The sequence below is a fragment of the Mauremys reevesii genome, linkage group 8 (genome assembly GCF_016161935.1).
Source record: "Mauremys reevesii isolate NIE-2019 linkage group 8, ASM1616193v1, whole genome shotgun sequence".
Classification (NCBI taxonomy): Eukaryota; Metazoa; Chordata; order Testudines; family Geoemydidae; genus Mauremys; species Mauremys reevesii.
Window position 1 is genome coordinate 18127001 of NC_052630.1, and position 16213 is coordinate 18143213.

Below are 16213 nucleotides of genomic sequence, written 5' to 3' on the forward strand. Positions count from 1 at the left end.
TCCTCTCTTTGCCTGCATATCACCTCCCTGCTATAAAAGGCCTTTCTTTCCTCCCTCCAAACCCGCTACTGGTTTCCTCCTTTTAAAGGTATAGGTTCCCCTGCACACACTTTCCCTTGCGGTAGCCTCATTCTTTTAGTACCTTGAAAGGTAGGAGGTGTGAGTGGAAGGGTCTGCAGTGATTATCTTCTTGGTTCCCGTTTCTTTTTGATGGTAGGACTCTTTGAGATCAGAGGATGAGAAGGAATGTACTGTCTGGGCAGTTCTCTCAGAAGCATCTTTAAATAAATTTAGTTTATAGTAGTTCAAACCCTTGTGTGTGAGGTAAACGTTACAATGTTCTCCATGTAGATCGGGGTGAAAGTAAAATTGAGCTCTTACTGGTACAGGGCTGGCTTTCCCTCCCTCCTTCTCTCCCCCCAGAAGGGGTGGGCGGAGGGGGCGGAGGCGGGGGTCAGCGTCCCCCAGCCAGTCCATCTGCACTGCCTGGCCCACGCCGCCTAGGGCTCCAGCCACGATTTAAAGGGCCCGGAGCCTCACGCCCTTTTAAATCACCCGCTCCGGAACAGCTGCTCCTTTTTGCCTCTCCTCCACCCAGGCTGGGGGGTGCAAAAGGCAAAAGTCAGTGGTACGGGCCAGTACCGGCGGCCACATTTTACCAGTACGCCATACCGGCCTGTACTGCCTTACTTTCACCCCGATGTAGACCATGGCTATAGGATTTTCCAGGGCATTTTATGTCTGCTTTACTGGTTTTCTTTGTGCATTTAGGTCAGGAGTTTACTGACACTAGTTTTCTCAGGGAGACCCTCAGGGTTAAGTTCGTTCTCAGCAGGCAGTGACAAAACCCGAGATATCTCTTCTGTTCAAATCACTATCACTTTGTGTGTGTGAATGATGGCTCTGAGGACTGTAGCTGTATGAAGGAAGCAACAGCTGAGCATAATGCTCAGAGGAAATTAAAAGTGAAATGCAAGGTTATGAATTCTTGGGGTTGCATTAAACCGGAGCCTGTGTCATACATAGCAAGGAGAGGTGCACTGTTGCTCACGGCTTCGGGGAGTACTAGAGCTGTGTCTCTTTAAGGAATCGTGTCAGTGTCTGACTTGTACAAATGGTTCGAAGGAGGCATTTGTCACTTTTTTCCTTTTACCATGCGCCGGTGACTGGAATGCAGGTGGTGTCAGGTGACCCAGTGAGACGCTGTCTCTGAGGTGAACGCAGCAGCCAAACTCCAGAGCTATCAGAACTGATCTTGCCAGTCAGAGTTAGGGCTCATGAATGTTTTATTTGCCTTCAGGCAGGTTTTTTTCCCCCTTTTGTTGTTTGTAGTCTGTGTGTGGCTGCTGATAGACAATGATAGACTGGAGTAGGTGTGACACTGATCCTGGCCTGAGGCTTGCCCACCTCTTCCATCAAGCTTCACTGAGCCCAAATGAGGCAGGCTCTCGACAGAGCTCTGGCACCTGGCCACAGCAGAAGGAAATCTGGCTTTCCATGCTAACGCTTTGCCATCCATCCTAGGTGCTGAAAGCACTTGACCAGTGTCATAAACAGATAGTTAAGGGTTAAGGTCTCTTTTACCTGTAAAGGGTTAACAAGCTAAGTGAACCTGGCTAACACCTGACCAGAGGACCAATCAGTGGACAAGATACTTTAAAATCTCGGTGGAGGGAAGTCTTTGTTTGTGCTTTTTGTGTTGTCGTCCGTTTTCTCTTGGGATTAAGAGAAGCCAGACGTACTTACAGGCTCTCCAAGCTTCCTGAAATAGTCTCTTCTATTCAATATAGTGAGTATTAGTTAAAAGGCGGATTAGTCTTTTGGTTGCTTTCTGTATTTGCAAATGTGTGTTTGCTGGACGAATATTTTATTTCTGTTTGCTGTTACTTGGGTTTATGCTAGAAGGGGGGGAGTCCCTTTAGTTTTTATAAGCTAGACCCTGTAATATTTTTCATCCTGGTGTTACAGAGATAGTGTTTACTTTCTTTTCTTTCTTTTAATAAAATCTTTTCTTTTTAAGAACCTGATTAATTTTTCCCTTGTTTGAGACCCCAGGGGATTAGTCTGACTCACCAGGGATAGGTGGGGGGAAGAGAGGAGGGGGGAAGGTGAATCCCTCTTTGTTTTAGATTCAAGGAGTTTGAATCAGTGTAGTCTCTCCAGACGACCGAGGGAGGGAAAGTCTGGGAGGGGGGAAGGTGGGGGAATGGGTTAAGACCCAAGGGGTTTGGGTCTTGGATTTCCCAGGAAAGGTTTGGGAGGAATGGAAAGTGTACCAAAACACTATATTTTTGGTTGGTGGCAGCGCTATCAGATCTAAGCTAGGATTTTAGCTTAGAAGGGTACATGCAGGTCTCCACCTTTTGGACGCTAAAGTTCAAAGTGGGGAATAAATCTATGACATGGTGGCAGTGGTGGGATTTTTTAGGAACCAAAAGCCAGATTTTTTTTTCCTCCTTTGAGATGCTAGGGAAGCAGTGAAGGATTGACTATGACAACCAGCATTAATGAAACCTCCCAGCACTCCTGGGGAGTGGGTATCATTCTCCCCACTTTACAGATGGGGAAACCACAAGCCAGAGCTGGGAACAGAACTATTTTGAAACAAGGCCTGCACATAACTAACTGCATGAATCTATTTCCATTGCTCCTTTTCCCTCACCTACTGCTTGTAGCTCTCACACGTTGAGCCCTGACTACCCTTAAGCTGTCAGCTCTTCAGGGCAGGGAAAAATGTCTCTGTGTATTTTGTAAGGTGCCTAATGCCCTGTGATTAAATGGCAATCACAATAATGCAAACCTCCTAATTCTGTGCTTTAGACGCAAGACTGCTCCTCCTTCCATCTCTCTTTATCTAATGAAAGAGGAGAGAGAAGAAGGTAGGGCTTTCTGTACATTTTCAGCTCCCACGCCGCAAATTCTCTCTTTCAGACGAGAGGTAAAACGGAGGCCTCGGTCGCTTATCATTATGAAAGATTCCAATGGCACATTTGGGACTTGGGGAAATTCTAGTTCGGGCATTTAATCTTTTGCCAACTTCAAATGCCTCCTGTAGAATCAACTGCTGATATAGTTCTTCCCAACTTCCTGTCCAAAGCAGTTGTGTAGTTTTGCTTGTGCAGTTCAATCATGCACCTTATTTCCCTTCCTTAAAAGTGTGTGGGAGGTATTTCAGGAATGGATGGAGGGATCCCTCTATACATTCTGTAAGGCACTTTGGGTTCACCACAGCATTAACTCAAGCAATTTACACTTAACTTACTACTTTTATATTTGCCTAGCATGAGTGAGAAGAGGCAGCCTGCACAATAATTCTCAAGTTGTAATACCCTGCATCCACATGGGTGCTGCTCTCACTCCTATGTGGTGCTAAAACTTCTGGGTCACATCCCATGCTTTGTATAGCTGCGGTAAAGTGAGCTCTTCTATGAATCCTTTCTCAAAATTGGAGACCTTCTGTGATGGAATAAGCACTGTTGAATATAATACATTGCCCTGATTGCCATTCTTCTACCTGTAAGGGCAAACCTATTTATGCCTAATGGATGGGAACACCTCAGATACTGTCCTGTGTCAATTGTGAACTCTAACTGTCCTCGCCTCTGTTTTTTTTCCTATTTCAACATGGAAGGGCTGCCGTCTTCAGAAGCACCTGGAGTCACTGCAAAGGGACTTCATTGTTTTCAACAGAGAAAAGTAAGTAGTGATTTAGGAGAAGTGGACCACTCTGGCAGGGTTTTCAGTGTGTTGGTAAGACCATCGGCCCGACTAGCTCTCCATCTGCCCAAACCTCTATAGGGTTCTATTATAATTTTTAAAAAACAGTTGAAATAGCAGTGGAGAGGAGCAGATGTTAGTGAATGTTATTTAATCCAGGATCTGAAGGGGGGAACAGAGTGGCATTTTTACTCAAGAGATAAAGGGTAAGGCCCACAGTACTGAAAACTGGAACCCATACTGCCTTAAATTCCTAATGAATTTGGATAAAATATTGTCATAGATTGCATGGGATGTTCCCTGATGTTTATAATGGAATTTATTCTGCAGCCATTTATGTTGAATCATACAAACATCTCCCAACAGGGGACAGGCTGAGGAGGAGAGAACCAGTAATTCAATAAAAGAAAACCAAATACCCAAAAGTGTGCGCCAGCTTCATAAACCCCAGAGTGGAGACTGCCTCAGAACACTCAGAACCCCTCATCATCTGCTCCAGAGCTGAATCTAGAGCCTAGTTAGTATATTTTAAGTGAACAAGCCGTGAAGTTGGAATAAATTCCATTGAAATGCACTGAACATTAGATGAAATGAACATACCAATCCTATGATATTCCATGCAAATTCCTATGATTTTAAGAGTACATGCCTGTAACACTTGCTCATACAGGTAGAACCCATGGAAATCAGAGTCTGCTTCTGTAAGTAAGTATTGTTCACGTGAGCAGGGATTGCTGGAGTGGGCCCAAAGTTTGTAATGATCCCCCTGAAGCAGAGCCCCCTTTTGGGGGGACGAAGAGCGTGCTAAGGGTGAAATTGCCAGACTTGGCCCATCCAGGAACAGGGGAGAGAATATCTTAGGGTGTACTCAGAAAATAGGTGGGGAAGAGTGCTGATAAGGGTGTGCTCACGACAAGGGCTCAGCAGGCATGGCTGTTGCACTGTGCTAGCAGAGATAATGTAGCTAGCTGAAATGCTGGAGCACTCACTAGAGGAGAAATCAGCTGAAATCAAGCTTGTGTATGGGTTAAGAATTGACTGGTAAAATACACACCGAGCTGGCGGTGAAACAGGCATAGCTGCCTCATGCTGGCTTTCTCCCTGGGGTTTTGACTCTTCATTTATTTATTTATGTATTTAAGGATGAGGAGACACCACAATGAAATCCAAGAGAATATAACACTGGCACAAACCAAAGACCCAGAAGAAGAAGACAGCCAGAACAACAACCTTTGAGCTCACTTAGCCTCTGCCCTGGTGTGTTCCCCAAGGGTTCGTTGCACACCTACACGTTCATGGAGCTCGGTGAACAGAATTATCCACTGATAAAAAGACAACGCACATACCCCAGCACAGGGCATCTGCACCTTTCTTTTCCTCCTTCCACCTTAAGTCAGGTGGATACAGGGGGCCAGGGAGAGGTTTTTAGTACTGCCCCTGCAAATAACCTGCCAAAATAAACAAGAGTCAGATCCTCCTCTGCCAGAGATGGTTGCAGGAATTTGACCAAAAGATGTGGTCTCTTTTTCAGAAGAGACCCTGAGTGCAGGAAGGAGGAGCTTATCCTTGTGGGGCAGGATGCCTGCTGGCACAACATTTGGGTATTGAGTGCCTACTGTAAATCTGGGCGAGGGATCAGTTGATTGCCAGTGGAAAGCAACAGAAGGGTATTTAATGCATAATTAGGTCTGTCACATAGAATCAATATTAGAGATGAGCCGGCAGCAAAATCACAGACCTAAACTCTTTGGAAGTTTGGATTTTGACATGAGCCTCATAGCTTAGACTCATCTCTAATTGTTAGAGGCAGAAGGGGCTGCTCTCAGCTGCAGGGCAGAAGACAGGATCTTTGCTTCCAGCAGGGTCTCTTTCTAATATTTCTTTAGTCTGTGGTAGGGAAATGATCTAGTTCCTCACTATGGGGAAAAGGCAATAATGGTTCTTATGTTTGTTTTGCTGTCTCTGAGTGATGAAATTCCCTAGCTTCCCTGACCTTATGCTATTGGGTAGGGCTGGCTCAGCAATGGCTAAGAACATGTGAACAATGGGGACTGGTAGGAAAACCTACTCTTTTGGGTCAGAAGAGGTAGTAGCTCTGTATTGCTGGATAACACGCTAGGGTGGCTGCTTCACTAGCACATACTACAGACTAAGTTCACCACTGGCATAAGCAGATGAAACTCCATTGAGTCCAATGGGGTTGTGGCCCCTTACACCAGAGGTAAATTTGGTTATGCATCTTTAAGTGTGATAGAAGGTCAACTTTGTAGTCTCGATTTCCCTTTCACTAAGGTGTTAGACATGAACATTATGGACCAAATTCAGCCCTGGTCTAAGCAGCCACAATGCCCAGTGGTAACTGCACCAACTTACACCAAGGCTGAAATTGGCCAAAGCACCTGGTTTATAGTAATGCTGTGAATGATGCTATCTTTGTAAAGCATTAGGACTCTGACTTCTCACCTTTTTTTGCTTCTGTCTTACTCTCACTGTGTTAAACTGTCTCCCATCTGCCCAAAACTGTTCTTTGTATCCCCCTGCAACTTCCTTTCTCTCCTTGTCTGAATAAAAACAAGGTATGAGACTCCTTCCCAGACAATCAAAAGCCAGTGTTGTTTCTGAGGTCACTTGTATTTCAAGCCAAAGTGTGAGTTTCCACTGTTCTGAGCCAATTGGGAATCTCCTTGACTTTTATTTTAAATGTGCTTTTCTCCTTCGCGAAGCTGTTTTAAAAATTCTTCCGAGAACAGCATCTGCACACTGCAAGCTGGAAGCAGGCCTTGGTTCCATTCGCTGATACATTCAGAAAACTGGGGAAAAGAGCCATCCTTGCTTTACACGTTTAGACCACCTGGGGCAGGATGGATGCCTTCTTACAGATGCAAACAATTTATTAGTATTATGAGTAAGCCATATTCTGTTGATTAAACAGTGGCTATGTTGTTTGGTTTTGGAGGATGCAGTTTATCCTTATTCACTAGCTGTCCCAAGGAGTGCTCAGAGGCCTCTCTCCAGGCCCTGTGAGCATGCTTGAAGCTGAGTTGACGTAGCTGTCAACAGAGTGAGCAAATAGAAAATAAAGCCCTTGTCTCAGTCCTGCTGACTCAGTCCTGTGTGGAGCCCGGGGTCTCAGCACCAGGAGTGGCTGATCCACTATTCCTTTTTTAAAAACGTTAGTCTCTTGAAATAAAATAGTCCCAGATAGGTGGCAGTGATTCAGCTCTGCTTTGCTTTGAGGATCAGCAAAGGATTAGAAGCCAGTAGCTCTCAGGCTGCAGCATGGCTCTGTGAATAGACTACTTTGTCAGATACCTTTCACGCTCAGCTCTCCCGTAGCAGCAACCGGCTGGGGGGGCTGCTGGGCCCTAGGGAGAGTGATCTGTGTATGCAGCACTAGAAGTAGCAGCAGTTATGGCACCAGTGCACAATCCCTTTCTGAGGTTGGACCCCCAAACCCAAACTCCAGATCTGAATGTCTCTGAACTGTGGGTGTGCTTGACATCTGAATGCAGCGCCATAGCCTGAAGTTAGTCCCCATCTTTGTAACAGGGGAACTTTAGGGGGAGGAATGAAACACTGATCTGAATGCTGAGGCTTGAGCACATCACTGCTTTTAGCAAACACTAGATTTATGAAATAGGAGGAAATAAAGCAAACTCAAAAATACCCCACTGTGAGGATGGGGCTATTCCCACTAGATCCTTCCGATATGAGATTCTAAGAGAAGCCCAACCCCACTGTGCACTAGCCATGGCCCTCTTTCCTTCACAAGAAGTTGGATACCATTCAAAATGTATCATTGCCGAATGATTGAAAACAGCCAATGGTATGAATTGAAGTCAAATGAAGCTAGCTATTTCCTAGCTAAGCAGCTTCCGCTCTCTCACATGGTCACCCAATGCTCTCTCTGAGGTGGTAAAGTCACCTTCTCCAAATTCCCTACCACCTTCCTCGTGGAATCATCTTTAGCATTGACCCAATGAAAGTAGGCTGGAGAAGACTCCCAGAAAACCTAAAACACAAAGGCTGGATGGCATCAACAGACACCTGTCCCTCACAGGCATCGTACCCCATAACATGCTCAGACACAGCATTGGGTTTTCAATCAAGTCCTTCCTTTGACCCAATTTGGATTGACTGATAGAATTACAGGGGGATCAAGTGCCCCTGCCCCAACCACATTGAATTATTAATGGTTGAATGTGGATTCATTACTTAGTGCTTACCTTAAAGTACTAGTACTGAGATTGCTCAGAGCAATTAAAACTCACCACAGTCCTGGCTCCCAGTCCGTTGCTGTGAGCAATCTCAGTACTAGTACTTTAAGGTAAGCACTAAGTAATGAATCCTTACAACACCCCATCACAGAGGTCCTGACACCCTTTTACAGATAGGGAAACTGAAGCAAAGTATGGCATGGAGTGCTGACCTTTTGTTACAGAAACTGGCTGGGGCTTCAGGAGCTTGAGATTCAATTCCTGGCTCTCCCAAACTTCCAGTGAGACCTAGCCCAAACTGCTTCATTTCTCAGTGGATCGGTTAGTCATTTGTAAAACAGGAATACACCTACCTCAGAAGGGTGCCCATGTAAGGACCTAGTTGAAATGCCGCAGGAAGACTGTTCGAGAGCTAGGACTCGAATGCTAGTACGCCTAGCTGCTTGTTTTATGTAGCACCCTGGTATTCCGAGCCTTCTTGCTACAAACACACTGTCTCACCTTACTACCAAACACAGGTCAGTTTGTGCTTACGCCCACCCCCAGTGTTCTGTCAAATCTGTCCTTTGACAGTGGGAGTCTCCTAACAAAGGAGAACGTTCTAAATGCCCCATAGCCGAGCACTCTAAGTACTTTTGGGCAGAACAAGCATGCACTGATTCAGCCCACAGCTGCCAAAAGCCCCATGCAACCTGACTGATAGGAATAAATCTCTCTCTCAACCCAGCTGCCCACTTTTTATCCGTGACAGTGGGATCAGCTTGAGTTTGATCTCATCGCTGAAAGGAATGCTTGGTTCTCACACAATTGGCTGCATTCATCTCTTTCACTACAGGTGTTAGCCCTAACCAGAGCTAATACTATATTACTGGTCACTGCTCTGGCACCAGAAAGGAGCTGCTTTGTTTTGCAATGGGCCATGCACATTGATGATGCTAAATAATTAAATCATAATCCCAGTGTTCCTGCAGTCTCTGGTGGGGTTTTGAGTAAATTAGTCTGTCATGAATGATTTCTGCCTTCAGCACGTAGTATCAGCTGTCTAGGTATTTTTACGACCTGTATCACAGCAGTGTTTGAGTACCATACCAAATACCAACAAAAGCTTCCCCTCACCCACTGATTCCAAGACATGAAGTGGAGGAGTTTTTCCCCCCTTCTGTAATGTATTATAAAATTCCAGGAAGCCTTTGACCCGTAGGCATGTTCCACATTTCATGGCGATTTTGCTCGTGGACCATTCAGACAATCAGTGGCCCAATCCCAAGAAAGCATCGCCCTCCTCATATTAGTTCCATTGTTTCTGCTGAGAGCAGGTCATCCTTTCAGAAGTAAGGGAGGATCTCAGAGTTCCTCGGGCCCCACCCCAGTGGCCTTTGTCCAGGATAAGGACGGAGTGTGAAGGGGAGCCAGTGTGGAGTCTGAAATACATGTTGTAGATACAGTAGGTGGATTGCTGAGGTCTCTGTCAGCCTTTTAGAACTACAGCTTCTACCCTCATTCTAGATGAGGCTCCTGGATTTTGCACTGAGAGGGTTGGGATCCATCTCACCCATCTACACATCCTAATCAGCTAGCTGACTCCCACTCCTCAAACTGTCCTGCAGGCTTTCTGTTGACCAATGAAAAGACCAGCAGAGGGACCTGCAGACGGCGACCCTGAAGCACTGTGTACCCTGTGTGGACGTTCACAAAACCAGACAGCTCCCACGAGCTAAAAAAATCTAATTGCAGCTTGAATTTAGTATTGAAAGTTCACCCACCAAGTAATCTGATATAGCATCTAATTCACTTTAGATGCAAGGGACAGACAAGCACACGTTAAAGGTAACTTGCCATTTCTTCAGCCCTGTGGATGCTGGCACATTCGCAGCAAATGAAGAATTACGACAACTTTTATACATGGGCTCCAAAAAGGACAACTGTGTGAACAGCTGCAGAGCCTCAAGGCGGATGAGAGAGATCATTTCACTGATGATTTGTCCATCCCTCTGGGCCATCCACCTTTTCCTTTTCTTCCAGAAGAGCCCAGTTTCTGTTAGTACTAAGAAAATCTCAATGATATTTTTCTGTACACATCCTAAAAAAATCCCAAACAAACCCTTGAAGGTTTTACATTTTGACTCAACACCTGAGCCACTTCAATAGCTACTGTCACATTGTGGGGAGCTGAATATTTTACAATGTTGCCAACTTCCTCAATTTTTTTTTTTAAATACCCTGCTGTTGAAATCACATGAATACACAACACCATCAGTTGTCATTTACAAATAAATACAATTTCTAGCCCTTAGAGCTGTGGAGGAAAGCTTGAAAACATAAAGCAGGTGCCACCTAAAGGTTCAGAAACCATAAAACAAGAACCAATTTAAAAAAAAATTAAGTCAGTCTCATAATTTTGGGGGGCCTGGTTCATGATTTTGGAATGCTTATGGTTGGAAATACTGCATTGTTCTTAATTCTCCCTGGACTCTTTATAGTTAAGATGACAGAGTTTATTATGAGAGGGAAATGGGAACTGGAACTTGCCCCAAACAGTAGCAGTTAAGTTTTCCAAGTGAGTCCCTGATTTTGAATGTCTCAGTTCTTGTTGCCCAATGTGAAAGATGGTAGCCAGGGCCTGGCTTTTTAGAAGAGTTGTGTATCTATATATAACTCCCATTGATTCCAACTGGAGCTGTAGGGGCTCATTCATCTGAAATATCAAGCCCATGATGTTTAAAGTTGAGCACCCAAAACCAAAGAACTTATGTTTGAAAATTTGAGCCTAGAAATGTATTCAAGTTGAGTTGATTCTTCTTTCTCCCAACATTGGTATCTGCAGGGTTACCAGGCAGTGGGAGATGTCTAACCTGCTGCAATTGACTCAGCTCTGCAGTGGGATGGTGGAGACAGGCTGGCAAACAGCACAACATTTTAACTTAGTCCATTTTGAGTGTCTGCAATAGGTGTCAGCTTGGCAGCCCTGGAGGTAGAGATTGAAGTCCTCTGTTTATCCCTGGCTTGGACAGTAGCAAGACAGGCTTCTCCCACATCTCACTACCAACCCTGTTCTGGAGGGGCCACTTCTAAACAGGACGGGATAGTTCACTGTTCAAATCCAGTTGGCTCCTGGCCTCTCTGAGACTGCCAAGAAATGGATCTCATTGTAGTATATTTAAAAAACCTGAAACCATCACTTTTCAGAGTCACTCTCCGTTGGATTTCTCACTCCCTTCCAAATAAAAGGAAAGCAGCTGAGGAGCTAAGTAACCTGCAGCTCTTCATTTCTGATATCCCAGCACCACCTTGTGGGGACAAGTTAGTATTGAAAATATAAACCACAATGCACAGACTCCAGCGAGAAACTGCTGAACTTGAATTAACATGCAAACTAGATACCATTAACTTAGGCTTGTACAGAGACTGGGGATGGCTGAGTCATTACACAGATTGAATCTATTTCCCCAAGTTAAGTATCCTCACACCTTGTCAACTGTTTGAAATGGGCCATCTTGATTATCACTACAAAAGTTTTTGTTCTCCTGATAATGGCTCATCTTAATTCATTAGCCTCTTAGACTTGATATGGCTACTTCCACCTTTTCATGTTCTGTATGTATATTTATCTCCTTACTATATGTTCCATTCTATGCATCTGATGAAGTGGACTGTAGCCCACAAAAGCTTGTGCTCAAATAAATGTGTTAGTCTCTAAGGTGCCCCAAGGACTCCTGTTCAATCCACCTGCTAATGTTCAGCAGGATCCAGGAGCTTCTTGTAATAGTGTCGGTTTGCTGAAGAGGGCGGCAGGAGGCACTGGCCATGGCTCAGGCTCCCCGTTGTGAAAGGGGCAGCATTAAGGTCACTTGCAATGAGCACCTTCCAGTAGTGCATATAAATGTGTCGAACGTGTCATGCAGGGTTCATGGCAAAGTCTTCAAAAGGAGACAGGAGCATCAATGCGGGTCTTGAGAGAGTAAAGTGGGAGCAGGGAGAGGACCAAACAAGGATAAGGCTGTCTCAGGAGGCGCTAGAGTATTGGCAGGGACTTTTCCAGAACGCCTTCACCTCCCAATCCCTATGCACACACCCCATGGGAATCGGGGGCCAACAGAGTTTCCCCTTTTATGGCTGTGGAGAAAAAACAAACTGGTGCAGCGAGTTGTTTGGAAGGAACAGTTGCTTTCTGTTTTTTAATAAAATGTACAAAGTAATAAAAGTCTTACATGAGGCGATACAACAGAGCTGTTACAGAGATGACTCTGAGCTTCCCAATGGGCCTCACAACACAAGACGGAGGCAGCCATGTCTGACCAGCATTGAGTGGAAACAGATGAACACTGACACAACACACAGACCCACCTTACCCCTATCCACCTCCCACGATCCCTCCCCACAACCCTTCGACCCCACCCTCCCACCCCCACGCCGATTCCTTCTGAATAACCTGCTTAGCTAGTTCGTTCATGTCACGGTCATCCCAGCTTTCTCTGCCCCCTCCGTACAATGCGGCATCACACAAGCACTCAACATGTATATTACAGACTCTTAACTTAGTGACCTGTCAGATTTGCATGCATGTAAAAATGAAAAAGAAAAAAATTAAGGCTATGCATAAACAGAAACCAAAGCAATATTTTTAAAGCTAGGTAGCAAATAGCGTTTGTGAAACATAAGGCTTGAGGCTTATTGATTCTTCAGCTCTGAACGGTTTTAAATTGCTTTTCCTTCTTAAATACCAATGTACCATTTTCCCCCTTGAATATTGGTGTTTCCTTCCCCGCTTGGGTGCTTAACTCAGGGAGGTTATATTGGAGCGGCCTCCGGGGGGCGCTACAATACGCTTGCTTGCTGAACGAACACCTTCGTCGACTTGGGTACCTGAAATTAGGACATGACCACAAACAAAGGGAGGGGAGAAAGGGAAATTAGAGGGTTGTGGCTCACAGGTCAACCAGTCAGGAGGCCTGTGGTCTCTGAGAAGGTCCCTACACGCCTCACTGGGGGAAGATCGCTCTTAAGAGACCTGCCCTGTTTCCTCTTCACTTCCCTGTTCCTCCTTTCAGTCCAATAGCACCTCAGTGCCCCCAGGCAGCCAGCAGCTGCACTGACCTCTCTGTGGAGCCTCCCCACTGGAGCTGCGCTGTCAGGGAGTGAGGGACTAGGAGGCAGTAGCAGGTCTCTGGCATTTAATCCCCTTTTAAGTCTGCAGGGGAAAAGGGGCTTGGGCAAGCTCCAGCCATCCCTCATTTAGGGGCCCCTGCATGCAGCAAGCCCCACAGACTGGCAGGGGCAGCTCTCCCCAAGTCATCACCACAACCGTTTGTACAAAATCTAACCTCAGTCCCACCCTGTGCCCAGCCCTCTGGGACCTGGTGTCACTGGGTTCTTCGGTCCATGGGGACGCAGCACATTACAGCGCAGAGACGGCTCACGCTCACCTGACAGGCTGAATCCAGATTGATGGAGATTCCTGACGGGAGGCGTCTGTCGGGTGGGGGATCCCCTGGTGGAGCCTGCAGGAGTACCGCCTTTAGGCGTGGCTGTCAAATCAAACACGGGCCCGTCATACATTCCTCTGGGCACGGCGTGCATCTCGGCCATCTGTTGTCAAGAGAGAGGACACGGGAAGCAATGCTGCTGCTTCTCTTAGTTACTGAGAACACTGGCACTGGGAAACCGGGATTCCCTGAACAGCACAGGGAGCCCTTCCATCCTGCACAGCCCTCATCTGATTCAAGGCCACCATGCCTGCTGCTGCTGTCTGCAATGCTGTCTCCCACCAGCACAGATGCCCACAATCCTGCTCCCTCAGACTTCCTGTGTGACCGGGGCAAATCCCTTAGCCTCAGTTCCCATCTGTAAAAGAGCCCTAAGCCCAGCGCAACAGGCGAATCCTTCACTGTGGATTACTGCCCCCCTGATGGGGAGAAAGGTGTTTGCCCACTCCCCAGCCTCGTCGCCTTTGCTTGCTTCAGTTCCCTCCAGACTGGCCTCCCCACCACGTACAGCAACGTGTGCAAACAGCCCAACATCCTACCTCTGCTGATGGCATATACCAAACATGCAAGCCTACACCCTTTGATGAGGCACCAGGGCCCAAATCCTCAAAAGGTGTTCGGGTGCCTAGCTCCCATTGATTTCTGGTCTGAAACACACTAACCTGGCAGCACTCAAGGGGCACAGTGACCAAAGCAGGAGAGTCCACTACTGGGGAAGAGGACAGGCTTGTAGCTCCATTGGCGGAACCATTACAGCGATGGGAGTACAGCATGTGCACATGCTAAGCCCCTACGGCAGCTGCAGTGTTTTCCCACCGTTCTCCTGTGTTCTGGGTCTCCTCAACTCCTTACCTTCCTCCTGGCTTTAATGCGCTTGTAGACATAGTCTGGGAAAGGACCGCAGGGAATGAAGCGCCCAGCTCCCTGTGTCACATGCAGGTTGCCATCCTCCAGCATGATCTTCCCCTGGCATATGACGACCAGCGGAGCCCCACGCAACTCCATTCCTTCAAAGATGTTGTATTCAGCTGCCTGCAGCACATGGGGAAGGGCAAAAGGAGCATGAACCCAGGCGTTCTGAACCAGAGCCTGGCCAATTGAGATGATGTCCAGACTCTGTTACTAACCAATACCCACACTGTGTACGGCCAAAGACTAGAATAGCAGGGGGTGCGAACAAGGACTGTGGCTAAGGACCAGAGCTCAGAACTGGCACCTTCCCCTTTTATTCAGGTGAGCATAGAGGTGCATCAGTAGAGCCATGTAGGCCTGGAATAGTAACTAGAGGAACTGCAGGTCAGGACAGAGGGGCGTTCAATGCTGTATTCAGGCTCAGAACTAAAAGAGCAAGAGGTGGTGCCACTCAGCATTCAGGACAAGCACAGCCCATCTCCTAGAGCCAGGGGCTGAGTGGTCTAACTGCAATCCAGGACCGAGTTACTTTCTTACATCCAAGTCTCCTTCTTGGCAGTACAGAGCAGCTAACCTATCATGCCTGCCAGTTACACCAACCACCTCCCAACACTCCCCAGGCCAGCAGCTGACTTACCGACTGGTGGCTTTTAGCTGAGACAATCTTCACTGCATCAGGATCCCATATGACCAGGTCGCTGTCCGATCCCACCGCTATTCTCCCTTTCCGTGGATACATGTTGAAGATCTTGGCAGCATTGGTGCTCGTCACTGCCACAAACTGGTTTTCGTCCATCTTCCCCGTGGCCTGTTCAGATATAAAACGGGTGGGTCTTCAACCTAGTTGCATTCAGAGCTCCACAGTTCAGTAGGATCTCATGAGGAGGGAGAGAATGGTTTCCAGGGAAGCAGTATGCCCCTTGTGAGAGCTGAGAGAACAGAAATGTAACAAGCCCAGACTAAAATGCCCACTTCTCTTTAAAGCTGGCAGGATTGACTAACGGTCAGCCACTGAATCCAAAGGGGAAAACCCACCCACTGGAATTTGTTGAGAAAGGAAAATCCGTGCGTTAAAAATTACCTGACTTTTGAAACTGATATAAGGGGAACAAACGAGGTAGGTGAAACCTGAAGTCTAGCAAGCCTTGGGTATGTTTCCCTTACACAGATAACAGTAAGACCCAGCTCTTATACAGAGCTTTTTATCAGACACTCTCAAAGCCCTTTACAAAGGAGGTCAGTAGCATTATCTCCATTTTACAGATGGGGAAAACTGAGGTGCAGTGCCTTGACCAAAGTCAGCCAGCAGGCCACTGACCAAGACAGGACTAGAACCGTCTCCTTGATACTAGTCCAGTGCTCTATCCATTAGGTCACACCACCTCTCAGCAGCACTGCATGCTTCACAGGTCCTGGCTTCTCACCCTGAATGTGCTCCACTCCCCCCACAATTCCCTCTCTCATTCCTGCCTGCTTAGCTTATGTAAACCTGCCATTGAGAAAGATGTCACCACGCGCAGGACCATGCCCCCTCCTCTGGGGAGCCTGGATGAGTTACCCTCCCCTGACCCCAATCCGTTTCTTACCACTGCCTTGTCCCAGATGACGGACATCCGCTCCTCGATGCCATTGGTCCCTTCCGGGATTCCTGTGAAGTTGTCCTTCCCAATCGCCTTCTGTGCAGTGCTGAATGTGCAGTGAGCACTCCCCGAAAGCTGCAGGTCGCCGCTGGTTGGGTGGGGACAAAAGGGTTAATGTAAGACATTTTGTTGGCCTCAGGCACGATCTGCTCCAGTCTAAATGAAGAGGAGGGTCAGGGGTGACCTCTATGCATGGGCAGCCCCTGATTTTGTCTGTTTCCTTTCCCCAACTCCTGTTCCTATG

General features: G+C 46.9%; 2 protein-coding genes across 8 annotated transcripts in view; one reads left to right on the forward strand and one right to left on the reverse strand.

Annotated features, from left to right (window-relative positions):
* Nucleotides 1–11305, forward strand: part of STK32A (serine/threonine kinase 32A) — a 96988-nt gene extending 85683 nt beyond the window's left edge. For 4 of the 6 annotated variants that reach the window (XM_039486734.1, XM_039486733.1, XM_039486732.1 and 1 more), the window contains 3 exons: nt 3632–3696; nt 4084–4234; nt 4860–6380. In XM_039486734.1, the coding sequence (XP_039342668.1) occupies nt 3632–3696; nt 4084–4222 (204 nt within the window). In that variant the 3' untranslated portion in view covers nt 4223–4234; nt 4860–6380. Of the gene's footprint in view, nt 1–3631; nt 3697–4083; nt 4235–4859; nt 6381–10758 lie in introns of those variants that run through there. The other 2 variants (XM_039486736.1, XM_039486735.1) reach the window with 2 other exon arrangements.
* A 773-nt stretch (nt 11306–12078) lies between these two features.
* The window catches only part of DPYSL3 (dihydropyrimidinase like 3), a 73264-nt gene continuing 69129 nt past the window's right edge, over nt 12079–16213 (reverse strand). For both annotated transcript variants that reach the window (XM_039485257.1, XM_039485258.1), the window contains exons 10-14: nt 15916–16057; nt 14967–15137; nt 14270–14449; nt 13358–13520; nt 12079–12797 (exon numbers count right to left, since the gene is read on the reverse strand). In XM_039485257.1, coding sequence (XP_039341191.1) covers nt 12709–12797; nt 13358–13520; nt 14270–14449; nt 14967–15137; nt 15916–16057 — 745 coding nt within the window. In that variant the 3' untranslated portion in view covers nt 12079–12708. The remainder of the gene's footprint in view (nt 12798–13357; nt 13521–14269; nt 14450–14966; nt 15138–15915; nt 16058–16213) is intronic.